This window comes from Musa acuminata, chromosome BXJ2-7 (assembly GCF_036884655.1).
Source record: "Musa acuminata AAA Group cultivar baxijiao chromosome BXJ2-7, Cavendish_Baxijiao_AAA, whole genome shotgun sequence".
NCBI classification, from domain to species: Eukaryota; Viridiplantae; Streptophyta; class Magnoliopsida; order Zingiberales; family Musaceae; genus Musa; species Musa acuminata.
Genome location: NC_088344.1, coordinates 12450477 through 12466278, shown reverse-complemented (window position 1 = coordinate 12466278; position 15802 = coordinate 12450477). Strand labels below are relative to the sequence as shown.

At 44.0% G+C, this 15802-nt stretch overlaps 2 protein-coding genes across 2 annotated transcripts; both read right to left on the bottom strand.

The window, feature by feature from the left end:
* Nucleotides 1–1917: 1917 nt before the first annotated feature.
* LOC103991927 (coatomer subunit beta-1) lies at nucleotides 1918–8632 on the bottom strand. Its single transcript, XM_009411470.3, has 4 exons — nucleotides 6308–8632; nucleotides 3465–3974; nucleotides 2505–2590; nucleotides 1918–2330 (listed from the first exon to the last, which is right to left on the bottom strand). The coding sequence occupies exons 1-4, from the start codon at nucleotides 8363–8365 to the stop codon at nucleotides 2126–2128; spliced, it is 2859 nt and encodes a 952-aa protein (XP_009409745.2). The 5' UTR covers nucleotides 8366–8632; the 3' UTR covers nucleotides 1918–2125.
* A 2667-nt stretch (nucleotides 8633–11299) lies between these two features.
* LOC103991928 (protein SMAX1-LIKE 4-like) lies at nucleotides 11300–15553 on the bottom strand. The gene is made up of 3 exons (XM_009411471.3): nucleotides 13629–15553; nucleotides 12981–13179; nucleotides 11300–12892 (listed from the first exon to the last, which is right to left on the bottom strand). The coding sequence occupies exons 1-3, from the start codon at nucleotides 14897–14899 to the stop codon at nucleotides 11423–11425; spliced, it is 2940 nt and encodes a 979-aa protein (XP_009409746.2). The 5' UTR covers nucleotides 14900–15553; the 3' UTR covers nucleotides 11300–11422.
* Between the last annotated feature and the right edge of the window lie 249 nt (nucleotides 15554–15802).

Here is a 15802-nt window from a genome sequence, read left to right as displayed (position 1 = left end):
CAGAAACCATCAACAAAGCAATGGGTGAGCCGCTAACACGTTGCTGCAAACGCTTTGAACCTTCAGATGAATGCAATTAATTCACCGAGGAGTGAGTGAGGCTTGAACAGTTACTCTGCCTGACAATCCAGGGAATATAGAGATCGCCGGGGTGGTCAATAGCCGAAGGAAATTGATAGATAGACACTGTTGCTCTGCAATTGCTTGTTTGTCAGAAGATTTGACCAATCAAATGGCGCAATTAAGGAGAAATGCGCTGCCAATTGACGAAAAAGAAATTTCTACACAATGAAAAGGAGCTTCATTGGGAAGAAAAAGAAGGAAGCAAACAAGTGATTGCCCTAAATCTTCCACGTCTCGATCAAATGGTCATTCTGGAATTGGGAAGAAAAAGAAATTTCTACACAATGAAAAGGAGCTTCATTGGGAAGAAAAAGAAGGAAACAAACAAGTGATCGCTCTAATTCTTCCACGTCTCGATCAAATGGTCATTCTGGAATTGCTCTCTCCGTTACTCAGAATAAACACTTCATATTAATGTAGCAAGCAAAACCGCAAACAATAGAAAGGCAAAATCCTGCGAATAAGTAAGGAAATATATCGATTTTTTGACATGGAAAATGCACTACAATACACATTAAAAGTGATCACACGGCAAAGAGTGGTCTTTGGAGGAGGAAAGGAGGGGGGCAGGGTGACCTCTTCTCCGGCGTCGCTTTCTTTGCGCTCGAGGAACCTCCCAAAGTTCGTCACCATCCTACTGCTTGGCATGAGCTCAATCACAGAGTCAAACCCCACCAAACTACTTGCCCGCCACAGGAAGAACCGAAGAGTCGCCCAAGAACAGAAATAGGAGGGAAAAAAGAGGCAAAAGGTGCGGAGATGAGAGAGAGCGAGCCGATGTATGGTAACCGACGGCGGGAAGCGTGAGATCGGCGATCGGCGATCGGACCGCGGTCGTGGGACCTGTGCTTCACGACTCATCTCGACCGTCAGATAGAGGGAATCAACGGTTCGATGCGAGTACTGAGGTGCGTGTATTAACATTGGAATTGCGATTTAAGATAAATTACGGGTAGGGATTTGGAAGCCAAATCCAATTCCAAAGCCCGATTGGAATATGAAAGATCGATAAGAATTGACTCATCAAACATTAATTAGGGACTAATGCAAATCCTAATCTCCCTTGACCGGCTAATGATATTCAAACAAAGGTTAGATTATTAATTAAGAGAAATAATCTTTTAATTTGATTACGAAATCATGTGGACAATAATCTATGTGTCCAATACAAGCGATAAACTAGTTTTGATGCCAAAATTAATTGGAGATATTACAATATTTTCTACTCAATAGTAAATTTTCCATGTCCATTCCCAATAAGCCCGTTCCGTAAGTATAATAGCTTTCCGCATGTTTTACCATCTCATAAATATGGGTCAGAAATATCCATTTTATATTAAAAGAAATCCTTTATCTTTATCCGTACTTCCTACTGGTATCAGATGGCTTCCAACGTCTGTTCCGTGATCATATTGAACATCTAAACTATGTAGTATAAAGAAAATTGCAAGACCACGCGACATCTATTTCATGAAAATGAATTCTCAAAGATGCACTTTGGGAACGAACTAACTGAAGGTATGTGCTCTACTCTGTTTAAATTTTGTCCAAAAAAGAAGACAATATATCATCTTTCATTCGAGAATTGCAAACAGAAGAGAACACGTAAAACAGATGAACTGAAAAATTGATTATGAAAGCAGAATACCTTCAGTTATCTCAACCAGGCAGGGCAATGGTTCGAGGAAACTTTTAGGCAATCACAATGTCTCACCTACACAACACATAATCGCCATGAAAATTAAGATTACACAATGATAAATAGAGGAAGAAAGAAGATGGAAAGCTCAAGAGTAGGCAAAGCAAGTATAGAATTCAAGTCCCTGTATCACCCATGTACTACAAAACAGTGGCAATGGAACAAGTGCGGGCCCTGATGAGACTTGGTATACGACAACATAATGGAAACGGTTCTGCAAACAAAACAACCAGAAAAGAAACCTTTTCGAAAGAAAAATTACAGGGCGAAATGTTGGAGCGAATAGACTAGATATGGTTCTTACTAACTACCACCCTTCTGTTTGAGAGTGATCTTATCCCCTAAACTCAGAGCAATTCCTTGTGTCTTGCTCCGTATCCGGATGTAACCACTGAGCTTCCCATCTGCCTGCTTCTCGACACTCACATTGACCAGAGCGTCCTCTCCAAAGACACTCTTTGCGTATAGGTTAGCAGCAAGAAACCCACACTCCCCATCCAAGGCCGAGCTGGAACCAATAGAATTAAAGAAAAAGATACTGATAAATATTGACTGATGACAGCTTAGAAAAAATGCCCACCAGAAAAAATAAAAATCAATTGATTATGCAAAAGTAATGCAATTATTTTTTTAATTGAAGATATCAGGGCTGACATTATAGTTGGGTGGATTGACAACTTACAGTGGTGTGAGGCACTTCATGTTTGTGGACTTGATAATGTGATTCAAAAATTCCTTCTCACCCTGTATTACAGTGTTCACTGCAACCTGCAAAAACCAACAAAGATAATGTTACTTATAATTCCCGGATGTTTATATGGTGCCACAAAGTGAAATAGAAGCACAGGGGCATCCGACAAAAGGAGCATTAAATTCAAAATATATGCATGGAGATTGAGATTTAACTGGGCATCATCATCTTCTATCCTCATCCAATACTAATTACAACCATTATCGGACCAAAAGTGACAAAAAAGCTTACCGTGATTTACCTTGGGTAATATTATGACATCATGATGTAAACAGGCTTAATTACACCCCACACGCAAAGTATTATTAAGCAACAAAAAATGACATTGTACATGCTCAACGAAAACTGGAAAGGAGTCTCCTTACACAAGTATATACTTTGTCACCCTTTCGTACAGAGTAGCACCATTTTAACAAATCCTTCGAATAAAAATTGAACTACCAACTAGTAATGAAAAATCAATATTCAACTGTTGAATAGTCTGTCAAGGTAAGGAATTTCTCCCAAAGGTTTCCTTATTAAATAATAATCAGCTTCTTTTTCATGCCGCAATCATGACCCCTAGGGACTCTCAGATTCCTTCTAGTTGACCTTTCAGAAACTCAAGAAATCAATGTGCAACATGTAACCAACAACTACATACATTGATGTTCCTTGTGTGTCCACAAAATCAATTATCAGAAATGTGCCTAACTGTATATATCGATGTTGTGATTTTCCGAGACTAGTTCAACATATATTCTGCCTCCACTATAATACACATTATAATATATTACCTGAACTCAGTACATCATTCATTTAGAAATGTCATAGCATAATTGATAGAAATGTAGAAATGCTTTAGCATCATTAAAAGACAATAATATAGTTTGAAAATAATGAAGAGAATACCTTGTTTTCCCACTCAAATTCTGCCCACATGTTCCTAAATGTCACATCAGCACAGATAGCAGGAGATATGTAGTCCATGATGTCAATGTGGATGTCATTGAGGACAACAACAGTTCTCTCAAGCACATTTGAAGTTTCATATACAATATTACCAAATATGACTCCAGTTTCTGTTGAAGAAACCTTTATATTGGCTCGGATTTGTTTACTTGTTTCTGGAGCTAGTGTATAGTTCTGTGGTCGGTCTACAAGTTTGAGGTCTCCCATTGTTGCTAATTCCAAGCACAAATTCTGAAGTGTTTCCTTTGTTCGATTAATCACTGTAACATCAAGGACAATGTCATAATGATGAACTGTCACATATGCCTCAGCATACACAGGATCACTGAATCCTGTTAGTTGAAGAATTCGGTTCAATTTATTTGCATCATCTCCATCCTTCATGAATTCTCCAGTTGCTCGTTTTAAATCATCTTGGACTTGATCCTCCAACTCAAGCTGGCTCATACCCTATTTACACCAACACCAAAAGAGATTTATGGAACATTAATTCTTTGGATTTTTGTGGCTCTGGAAATATATAGCACCAAAGTTGTAAACAGAAAATAACAACTTCGAGTATTATTCAGATATAGCCCAACTAAAATCTCATACAGCAATATAAAATAAAAGTCTTACAACACCTGAGAATAAGTTCAGCAAGCCAAAGATTACGACAAAGAAGGAAAAAGAAAATCATAAAACATGATGTTATATTTCTAAATATTATAGGTTAAAAACATCATCAAGCAAGATCTTAAAAGTTCTAAATTTTATAACTTATGAGGATTTAACTAAAAAGGCAAACAAAGGAAAATTATAAATACAATTCGTTAAGTGCCCTTGATTGTTGACTGACAACCATAGATCCTGAGTTATCATAATTTTACTATATGTTGACCGTTCATTTTGTTTGTTTAGGAGAAATCTGGAAATGTAACAGCATTGACTCGTATACAACTATTATTATTATGCTATTATTGAACTGAAACAAATATTTAGTTTTCAAAATGCATGGTTCTTTCAAGTTTGAAGGATCATAAAGGAATTTCTTAATTCAATTAAAAGATTAAAACCACAAAGGTTGTGTATATCATATACTATATAAACACAGAATTACTAATTTTGTCAATAACTTGGTAGAGCAAATTAAAGTTCACTCTTTCTTATCTGATTACAAGCAACCATATCAACATGTGAATCATATATATTGCTATAAAGTAAAGAGCAATAAATGAATATGGAACAAAGTTTCAAAGTTTCACATGGCAACAGTCAATTGGCAACAGACACCAATTACAGGAAGTTATCACCATGATCTTTGTTGCCACTTCAGTTGCTGAAGTGCATTTGCATTAAAAAGCAATTTTCTCAGTGTATATGGTAGATGACACACCCTCAACTTGCATAATGCCAAATACAAGATATGTCTATTGTTCCTGACTGCAGATCTGATGAAACAAAGATGCCTAGGACAAAAACAAAATATCCTAATTCCCTAGCATTTCCACAACCAAACATGCCTTGAGACTCAAAATTATCTTCTGCTCAGGCTGGCCGACCAAGTTCACAGGCATAACCAGCACAATAAGATAAGGTCATCACCGTGCAGCATATCTAGACACTCAAATGCTATCATGTGACAAGCTATCGATAACACCTGCCATGATGATTCACTTTGTGTACATGATAATTAGATAGGTTAACCATCAATAATTTCTACAACTGAATAACTGATGTTTATAAAATTGATACTCGCATTGACATTATTTCTACTGCTTGGAATTATGACAATTATCTTAAATATGAGAATAAAACATAGCAAATAAGAGAGAAAATTATGGAACACAACAAGATCTTCCGACCAAATGAATTTATTGTATCAAAATATCAACAAATCATAAAAATCTTTCTCAAAAGCAGTACAGAATCCATTTTTCACTAATGCATTACAACAAGCATTCAAGTAATATGTATCACTTACACCATATCAAAACCAATAGCAAAATATATCTAAGTACATGAATGGGAAAATAGATCTTACTTCCAAAGTGCAGATTGTTACAAGAAAATTCAATTTCGATCTGTTCAATGAATTTCCAGTCCTCAGTATAGTAAATTTAGAGTCATGTGTTACATTGTCTAGCCATGTAAAAAGAATGAAGAACAGTTAGAGAAAGATCTCAATTTAAACCGTTTGTAAACAATATTTTGTCCCAGATCAACCTATGTAGTTCTGCTTTCATCCTTAAACCTAATTTAAACTCAGATCTCAGTGAGTAACAATTTAAATCAATCGTCATTCCTAACTATTCAACCAACGGTTAATATTACAGAAATATATTCTATTCAAAACCTTGTATAACATACTTCAAATCCACAAGAGGTAGATGCTATCCATCACAAGCCAGTGTACAGGTATAGATAATTTACACTAATAGATGAATTCCTTTCCATTAGATATTAGGACCACACTATTTTAAGTCTTTGACCACTACTTTTCAGGCCTTTTTAATGTGTTTTACTTTATCAGATCTTTTTGGCATTGGAAGCAGAATCGTTGATTCTTTCAATTACTACTCATATTCAACATTCCTACAAGCAGAAGAAGCAAAAATTCTTTTAGTCACAGAACATAGAATCCGAAACTAAAATAATTTCCTACAGGACTACTAGTCTGAATATAGATTTCTTGCATGATAAAAGTTTTGTAGAAAGTCAAATGCAAATAAACATAGGCATATAAACATTCATCAACCATGGATCAAGTAAGATCATTTAAACAAGATACTAGAATTCCTTACCTTCCTACTCTTCAAGTGGTAGAAATCAATGAGATCATCAGGTTGTGCATGGGAAATCTGGGCCTTAGCCTTAATCTCCTCAGTTTCTTGGAACTGCTTCTCTGCGAGCATTTTAGCAAAACTCTGGCGGCATGACTGCAACCATATTCTCCTCACCTCATCACCAGTGTTGCAGAGCAACCTTATGCACAACACAATCCTGTCGTAAGAATCATTATCGATCGGGTGGGGAAGAAAGGTAGACTGTCCCAACTGCAACATAGAAGTCATTATCAGCAAAGCCCCAGTGCAAGCTTTGTTTACTTCAGCCTTTGACGGCTGGACCTCTTCCAGTCTCAAAACCAGCTTAGTCAAAGTGCAAGCAACGACTGCACCTACAAAGAAGTCACCAGACAAGATTAGTGACCTCAAATTTCCAGGTGAACCCACAGATCCTGGAAGAACCGTCGGAGCAGACACAGCAGTTTCTGAGGCAGCACTTTGTGTTGCATAAGTTCCATCCGCCAAAACCACAGGCCGTCTTGAAGAAACGGTACCAGACAAGTTGACCTGCTGGGGTTTCTTTGAAGCATCCGCCACCTCCCCCTCCTCAGTGCTAGTGTAGAAAGGAAGATCTCCCAGGCACTGCTTAATAGTCGTGATCCCACTTTCCACCTCAGAGAGCGAAAGGCAGTACTCACCAATGATCCAAAGAGCACACGAGCAGACCCTCGCAGCACGAATCTGATAAAACGTGTCGAGTAGCCTCGTGATGATGGACACTCTGAGCTTTGGGTTGGTCTCAATTATCTCTCTGACGAAGAGAGCCACGTCAACAGCAGAAGCCACATTCGTGTCCCCGAGGAAATCCATCAGCAGATGCACCACGGTGCTTGCGACCTCGGGGAACTTGATCGCACATGAATGAATGGCCTGCACCAACATCTGCCGGTATTCCCCATTTTTCTCGAGCTCAGTGCTCTGGGTCTTGACGACCTCCTTCTTGAGCGTGAGTACCACCTCATCGACGTTCCTCGATGTAATCAGCTCGAGGGCGATGTCCAACGTCTTGCGCCTGATGTCAAGATTCGGACTTGACAGGGCACGGAGCACATCCATAATCATTTCCACCATAAGCTCCCTGTGCGACGATTTGAGCTCGTTGAGGCGGTCGAGCACGATGAGCTTGACGTTGTTGTCGCTCTGCGTGAGAAGGAGCTGGCAGTAGGTGTTGGCAGCAGCCCGGATGGCAGTCGGAGCAGAGGACAGGGAAACGAGAGTGCTGGCACACTCATAGACGACGGCGGCAGAGGGGGAGTTGAGAAGGGAGATGATGATCTTAATGTACTTGCCCTTTTCAGCGGGGTTGGAGCGGCAGACCTTGCGTATGAGGTCGAGGGCGGCCATCTGAAGGAGGTCGCCCCAGTCGGGAACGTGGTCGGCGTGGGACAGGAGGTAGGTGACGGCACGGGGCTGGGCGCAGGAGGCGAGCATGAGGAAGGCGTTGCGACGGGCGGAAAGATCCTGCTCAGACGACAAGGTCTTCTCAACCAGCTCGGGGGCGTCAGGAAGGAGCTGCTCGCCAGCCTGGCCGGGAAGCCGGTAGATGGCGGCGACGGCGAGAAGGGCGTGGCGGCGGATGAAGGGGTGGCGGTGGTCCAGGTTGGCGAGGACGGAGGGCACAAGGGGCTCCAGTATCTCGGGTTCGGATAGGCGGCAGAGAAAGCGGAGAGTGACCCCCCGGATGTACTCGTTGGGGTGCTGCAGGTTGTTGCGGAGGTTCTGACAAATGAGGATCATCTCAGGGAGCACGCGGCCGCGGGCGTCGGTCTTATCGATGATCTCCAGGTAGAGGAGCAGCAGCTTTTGCACGGTGTGGTCCTCGGAGGGAAGCACGTAGCGGACGATGGTGATGAAGAGCTGAGGGAGCGTCTCCCCGTTGAGGAGAAGCATGACGGCCTTCTTGAGGGCGTCGATCTTGGCCCCTACGTCGTTGCCCTCGAGGGCCTCCTTGATCTCGTTCGCCATCGCCGGCGAGCCCTTGTCGAAGTGGATCAGAAGCGAGCATGACTTCTCCATCTCGTCCACCAGCCTCCTGCCCTGCAAACTACCTTAAAACCCTAGATCTGGATCTGGATCTGGTGGATCCGAAGGTACCGAGAATAGATCTGAGGTGAGGAGGGGCGAGATCCAAATCGGCGCGAGATAGGGTTGGAGACGATCCGATGGACAATTGGGGTCAACCCTCTGTGGGGATCGAAGGGTTTCTTGGGGCGACTCGGACGAGGGGGAAGAAGGAGGAGGAGGTGGCGGAGGTCGTGGATCGAACACTGCGCTTTCCGTTTGCACGAGGGGGACTCCACCACACTAGCAGCTTGGGTTTGGGCTTTATATTGGGCTTGGGCTTACATGCAAATCACCTATAGCCCAAAATAGAGCCCATATCGACGACTCATGCAATCCATGCACGTCGAGTGTTCTGCTCCGCCGCCCAAGTCACTATGCGAGGCATGGAAGAGGAGGTGCGGAAGAAGGGAAGAGAGAACGAGGGCAAGGGAGATGAGAGCGGAGAAGACCATCCGTCCCACCTTAGTCCAAGTACCGCAAGGCTGATCCGTGACGCCATCGCGAACGACTCAGGGGTGCCAACAACGAGACAAGAGGAGGCGGCGATGGCCCGGGCGCCGTCCGACATGCTTGTGTTCGCCAGGGCCGTTCATCACCTGGGTTCCTCTCTTGAATGATACGTGCTGGTGGTAGCAGTTCGCCGGAACGCATGTGATCCACAGAAGAAGAGCTCCTTCAAACTTATATAGATGAGTTCTCCTCTTGCTTGCTACTTCTATTCTTTATGGATGGAAACCATGACCGCCCCGCCGCAGAAGCGGCAGCTCTTCGGGGCTCCTCGTGGTTCCAAGCATTGGAAGCGCAAATCGTATGTGGCGACCAAGGCAGGAAACACGAGTTTGTCTAATCGAAAATGACGATCTGAGAGGGACCCACGCGCTCCGCGAATAGGGGATCATTTTCCCATGACGCGTCGCGGGAACACGAATCTGTCTGGGACCGGATCCGGCCCGACGACGGCCCGACTTAATCGAAATCCAACTGACCCGTTAGCTACACGGGTCGAGTTCGTGGCAAAGAATTGTAGGATGGATCCGATTAAAATCCTACATTTTGGCGTCTTCCCAACTTGGGAGTTGGATCTTTCTTGGGATAATCGAGCCCAATAAGGAGGAAAAGATTCCTGTTGAGAGTACCTATTGTCCTGCGCTTATCTTTTGCTTTGCTGTTCTGCTGAGCTCATTGACCGATGCTTCAAACTTGGTGTGCATTTCCACCTCCATATCCTGTTTCAAGGATTGGTTTGTTCATCATCATTCTTAAGAACCGAGGATTGCTGCTGCTCAAATGATGCTCAGCACATCAAATGTTCACGTTCTTAAGGTGGTAATGGATCCACTTAGGACTGCATCAGAAGATTATATCCATCAAAAGCACGAAAACCATTGCTCAGCACATCGAAGTCTTTATGTTAGCTTTTTGTACATCTTCAGCATGTTGAAAAGTTGGGGAGATGACATCAGACAAATAGTGATACCTTTAACACAAGATTGTATAAGATCTGAATCTTGGAGCTTGGATTTAGATTTGCAAGCCACGAAAGTGAAGTCATTGAATGGTTTCCAGGGCATCAGAGAGAAAAAGGCCTGCCTTTTCAGTTGGGTGTAATGATGTTCTTGCCTGTGTGCTCAAGCGGTCAAGAAACAACAATAATAAGTTGAAGAATGCCTTGGAGCGGTGGGATTCTTTTGGGTCAAAAACCATGAAATGGACTGCAAAAGTTTTGCTTTTTTGATGAAGAATAAAGGAGGATGAGTCCTTTTCTCAGGTATATAAATAATTGCAGTAAAGTATTCATTGAAGTTGAATGGGTGGGAAATATTGCTATTGCTGGCCTTCTTTATTCAAGTGAGTTCCACATCCTCCATTTGTCATCCTTGCTAGTTTATTTCCCTCTACTCTACTATTTTCACAAATCGCAGCCAGACAAGTGTGCTTAGTTCTTGGGGCCTCTCAAGCTGAAGATATGCTCCATGGAGATCCAACCTCTCTGTGAGAAAAAATGATCATAGATGATGTTGAAGTTAGACTGTGAATTAAAACTTCCAACACCATGTTGATGGCACTTCCTGTATTCATGATGAATAAATGGATTTATGGGAAGCAAATGGCCATCAGATTTGGCATGAAGAATGCATGATGACTATTCTTCCTCATCAAGTATGCTAAAGTTCAGAGAAAGCAAAGTGAACAACAAGGAAGTTGATGTAGGACCTTCTTCATAAAGACAAGTCAAGTGATCAAAGTAAGGTATTGCGTCCTAAAATAAAACAATCGATCGACTTTCTTTTCCTTTGTTGTGGGTGTAATCCTTTTGGCCATGGAACTCAGTAATAGATGGGAAATGATAGCTTCATGAGTGACACCCCTCTTTTCAGTATCGAGACAAATCATGTTATGGTCTTGGATGGGCTTAACTTTCCAAGTGATGGTGCACATATACCAACTATGATGGTACTGATTAATTCGAGGTTAACTGGAGTTAAGCTATATATATTAGTGGCTTAACCTGTCAAATCAAGTTAAAACAACCCAATCTATTAGCAGATACCAATTCATTTCCTTTGTTATCCAGCACACTTTCTCGGTCAATCTATAGCCTTAAGCTATTGACTCCAAGGACAGCATGTCTTTTTTGACCGCAGACGATGATGCCTTTTCCCGCGTGAGCGCAAAGCGCATGCAAACACAAGGGAAAAGAAGAACGTTGGAACTCTTGTCCCCCTGCCATGTCTACTTCCATGCAGACATGACAAAGGGAAGGGATCTGTGTTGTTGTTACACTGTGTCACCAACAATGGCAATGCACTGATGGCACAGCAACATGGCCCGTAGAGGAGCTCTCAGAAACGGCAGTCATGGAACATGAAGACTTTGCTGGGTATGTGTAGAGATCAACACTAGTGAAGGACTTTGAAGTGGGAAGTTTTTGCCAGAAGAACATGTTACAGGGTGGCGTTATGCTCATCTCTGCAAGTTTACAACAGGAGGGAGGGTTCACTTGCAGCTTCAATCCACATGTATGCTATGTGGTAGAACAGAACCCATGAATCCGGACTCTTGAACGTGTCTCTCTTCACCTTCCAAGCTCAATCTCACATTCCTGCCCTTTTTTATGCTCTGCAAGCTCACTTGGAAGACTTCCCTCACCCAATGCTCGAAGAAGCTCTCTGAGAAGGAACCAGAGGCCTCCATTAGCTCCTCCCCCACTGTGGGGTCGATGAAGAGGTGTCCCTTCTTGTCCTTGTCATCGCTCGGGATTTCCTCGAAGGCTCTATGGAGCTTTGAGAGGAGATTGAGCTTCATTTCCTGGAACTGGTGACTTCCTGCGTCCAATGTGAGCTGAGCGGTGGCTTCAAGAAGCTCTTGTGGGAGATGGAGACTGATGCATTCTGTCTCATGTGTGAGATCACTGGGGACGGCGTCTTCCTCGCTGTCCTCGCTCGGTTGCATGTTAAGATCGAAGCTGGACTCACCTGTTCTCCCCTTCTTGGATATGCTCTGCAGATCAGTTTCTGGCCTCCTCTTAGCATCTCTAGGTGATGAATCTTCAACACAGAATCTCATATTCACTACGTTGTTGGCAACATCGAATTTGGTCAACTTGGAAGTGGTAAGAACGAAGATTGCATCACCCAAGCTCACTTCTCCACCAAATGAGTCCTTGAAGGATCCAACTTTCAACGCACCCGTGAAGGAGTTGACGAAGTTGCAATGCATTCGATTGACATCCTCTATCAAGACCACACACTTCGGTTCCTTTCTCAAGGCATCTATGAGGGTCTCCAAGCATGAATCCTCTCCGGTTGTGGACGAATTCCTCTGATTAATCTGGATCAGTTTATTGGGGGATCCAAAAAAGGACTCGGCCATGACCCGGGCAAGTCTTCTCTTGGCAACATGATCATTTCCTTGGATCAGCAACCGAACAACCTTCTTGTCACCATTTCTGCAGTCATGCAATGCTTCGACAATCGAAGGGATGGCTTCAGATTGCCAGGGGATGTTCTCTTGCAGTTGTCGTCCAAGGTCTAATGGTTCTGCCATCGATCGCCTTGTCTGGTCTTTTGATGTTGCTGAATCAGAGTATAGGGGACTGTACAGTGCAAGAGCAGTCATAACCTGCTGATTTGCTGCCATTTTAAGGGAATTCAAGCTTGCTTCAGACAACCATTGATTTGACTCGGTTCTCTCCTGCCAGTTCCCAGTTTCATTCTTCTTGTCAACTGCAGTGCTTGAGAATCCAGCATTGAGTTTTAGACTAGTCGCCGAGAACGATACAGGATGTGGTTCGATCAAGTTTTTGTTTTGGTCGGAGAACAAGCCGCTAGACCACCATGAATTTGATGAAGGTTTGGTGGAGTAGTTTCTACTACTGATAAGACTCTGACTGAACGATGGAGGGTACAAATGAGCTTGACTGTGATGAAGACTCTGGCACAGCTTGTTCCACTTCCTCTTCAATTCTACCAAAGCTTCCTGGAAAAAAGGAAGAAAAAGTCAAGAAAATTATTAACGGAAGCTGTCAGGGAAACACAATGAAAGAGTCAATATGTGTCTGATCTACCTTATGATAGCTTGAGGTCTGGGTTGAGATATTGCTGATGTCTTTGATTTCTGAATTGAAAAATAATGCTTCTTTCTCAAAATTGAACATACACTCGTTGCAGCAAGTGAGCTTCTCATCTTCTTTTGAGCTTAAAACCTTTGATTCAACCAGTTGGAAGGGAAACTGACCAAATTTTTGCACCCTTGAATCCAGGCCACTGCAGAACATGAAAAGATAAGATGTTAGTGCAAACTAGTTCGATCTTACATAAAATTGACTCAATCTACAGTTAACCATGATGCAACCACATGAATATCTCACTGTATATGACACTTGGATGGCACTGCTTGATGAACATAGAATATATGTACATGAAGCATGGAAGAGAGGAATCACAAACACTTTCAGTCTTTGTGAGATAGTTTGGGTGTTAGTCTTGAATTGCTGAAAGTGATGTCTGTGTTATGGCCAGAGAAAGGAAGAGAACTTGCATATATTTATCTTTCCACTGAAACCTATCAATGTGGTCCTACATTCACAACATCAGAACTTCTAAATCAACCAAAAAGAGAATCACAGATGCATACGTTTCATAGGAACAATCATTGACACCAGGAAACAAGCATCCACACTGAAAGAGAAATAGATTTCAGCCAATGATCTCACCTGGAAGCTTGGAGGCTCAGCCCCAGCCAACCCGAGGGAACCACCACTGCTTGCAGAGCCCATTGCATCTCGAGAGATGGCTGTCTCATCTGGCACTTCACGTATGTCTCATAGTTTGCACTAGCCAGCAGCCATACCTTGTTGCTGCCAGCCCCAACACCATTGCTGTTGATGCTCTTGAACTCGGATAGCAGCCTACCCATCTCTGCAACCATGTGCTGCACTGCGTTGAAGCCACACCCATCTCTTGCTTCCTCATGCACTGCCCAACTTAGGTCCCCTGCATGGATGATCACACCCCCACCAACTCTATCTCCTGCTAGAGAATTGATGGTTCTTCTGAGATCAGACACCTTCAGGTCCACATCACCCTTGCTCATGAGCCTGAGCTGCACACAGGAGAACTGAAGGTTTATGAAACTAGCATGCTTGAGCTCATCAGGGACCTCACCTCTCTCCACCCTCCCCATAAGCTCAGCCACCAGCCCCTCTGTCATGGAAGCAGAATCCCCCACCACAACGGTGTTGCTCCTCCTCCCCTCCTTCCTTAGCATCACCTCCAAGACCACCCTCAAGTCCTCGTTTAGGGAGGATTTTGGTGCATGAGGCGGGCTCTGCTCAGCGGACAGTCTCAAAAGATACTTCTGCCAGAAATCTCTGCCATGGTTGATGATGTCCTTACTGGACTCGAACAGAAGTGGTGAGGACTGGCCTAAAACAGAGGTCTCCTCCTCCAGGTTGTTCTTGACGCAGCTGCTAGAGAAGCCCGCCTCTTTCATCACCCTGCTCACGCTAGGGTCGTCCAAGATGGAGAGCATGAGCTGCTCCATCTCCACCCTGATGGCCAGAAGAGGCGGCTGCTGCTGCTGCAGAGGCTGCTGTTGTTGGAGCTCAATGCAGCCCCTCCTCTGGTTGGCCTGGGCTCGCTTGAGGGCTGCAATGAGGGAGTTGGAGAGGGAGGACGGCGAAGGGAAGAGAGGGCCGGAGGAAGGAGGGGCGGTGGTGGGGAGCCTGTTGAGAGCCACATTGAAGCAGAGCTCAAGCGCTCTGCACCGGAGCGGGTGGGAGGCGGGGTGATGAGGCTGGGACCTGAGGCAAGCCCTTCGAAGCAGGTCTGATGAGGCGGAGGAGGAGCTCATGAGGGTGGCGGCAACATGGAGCGGCGTGACCTGGCCATGGCCTCTTCTTCTGGCCAGGTCGAGGGAGTGCTTCAGGACTGCGGCTACCTCAGCTGTGAGGGCCTGCTGCACTGTGCAGACTCCTGTTCGCATGACTTCGCCTTGGAGTCCAACCCGTGCGGCGCTGCCAACAGAGCTCGTTCCACTTCTTGGTGGCGTTCTCCTCCTTCAGCGACACCAACCTTGGGGTGAAGTAATGTGTTACGGTGGAAAAGGAAGGAGCTGCTTTGCTTGCTCTCTCTGCAACTGCAACTGAAACTGCAACTGCAGCTGCGACTAGTTTCTTTGGCTACAGCAGAAGAGGAGTAGTGACGACTACACTTTGTGGGGATTGGAGAGAGTGTGTTCAGTGGCAGGGGGGGAGTTGGACAACTGGGTGGGAGGAGCTTTATACAGCTGAAGTAGCTCCTTTTCCCTCTTATCATGTCCCTCTCCTTCTCTGGCTTTTTCTGTTGCGAGTGTTGCAGTGTTGGTGCTGCTTTTCTACATCCACTTCAGGGATTGCTCGCTTTCACTTTCTGCACCTTCTTTTGGCCTAATTCACTTCTTCTTTGTGTTTGTTTATGCTGGTGCAAGAATGCTACGACATGTTCAAAAATATTTGCGTGAAATGGGCAGTGCCCCAAAAATGCACACATGAAATGATTGCTCAATTGCACCATTCATTATTTACACGGCATAATCTGTGCATGCACAGCACTGCTCCTCCTTTCATCATTGCAGAGGACCAAGAAATAGCCTGGTGATAAAGTGTGAAAAGAACACACACTGGATGTTTAGATGCAAGGAAGTAAATCTCATGTAATCAAGGAGAATGCAAGGCACCAGGAATATCTCATGCAAAGCTAATCACACGGTTGAGCTAATAATAATACCATTACCTTTGATTTGATCGATACTTGCATGTTTGCTGCTGACTGGGATTGTACATGAATCAAGCAGAGCAGGGTGGTGTTCCTCAGCATCAGCATTTCTTTAAAGCATCTTATCAGATGG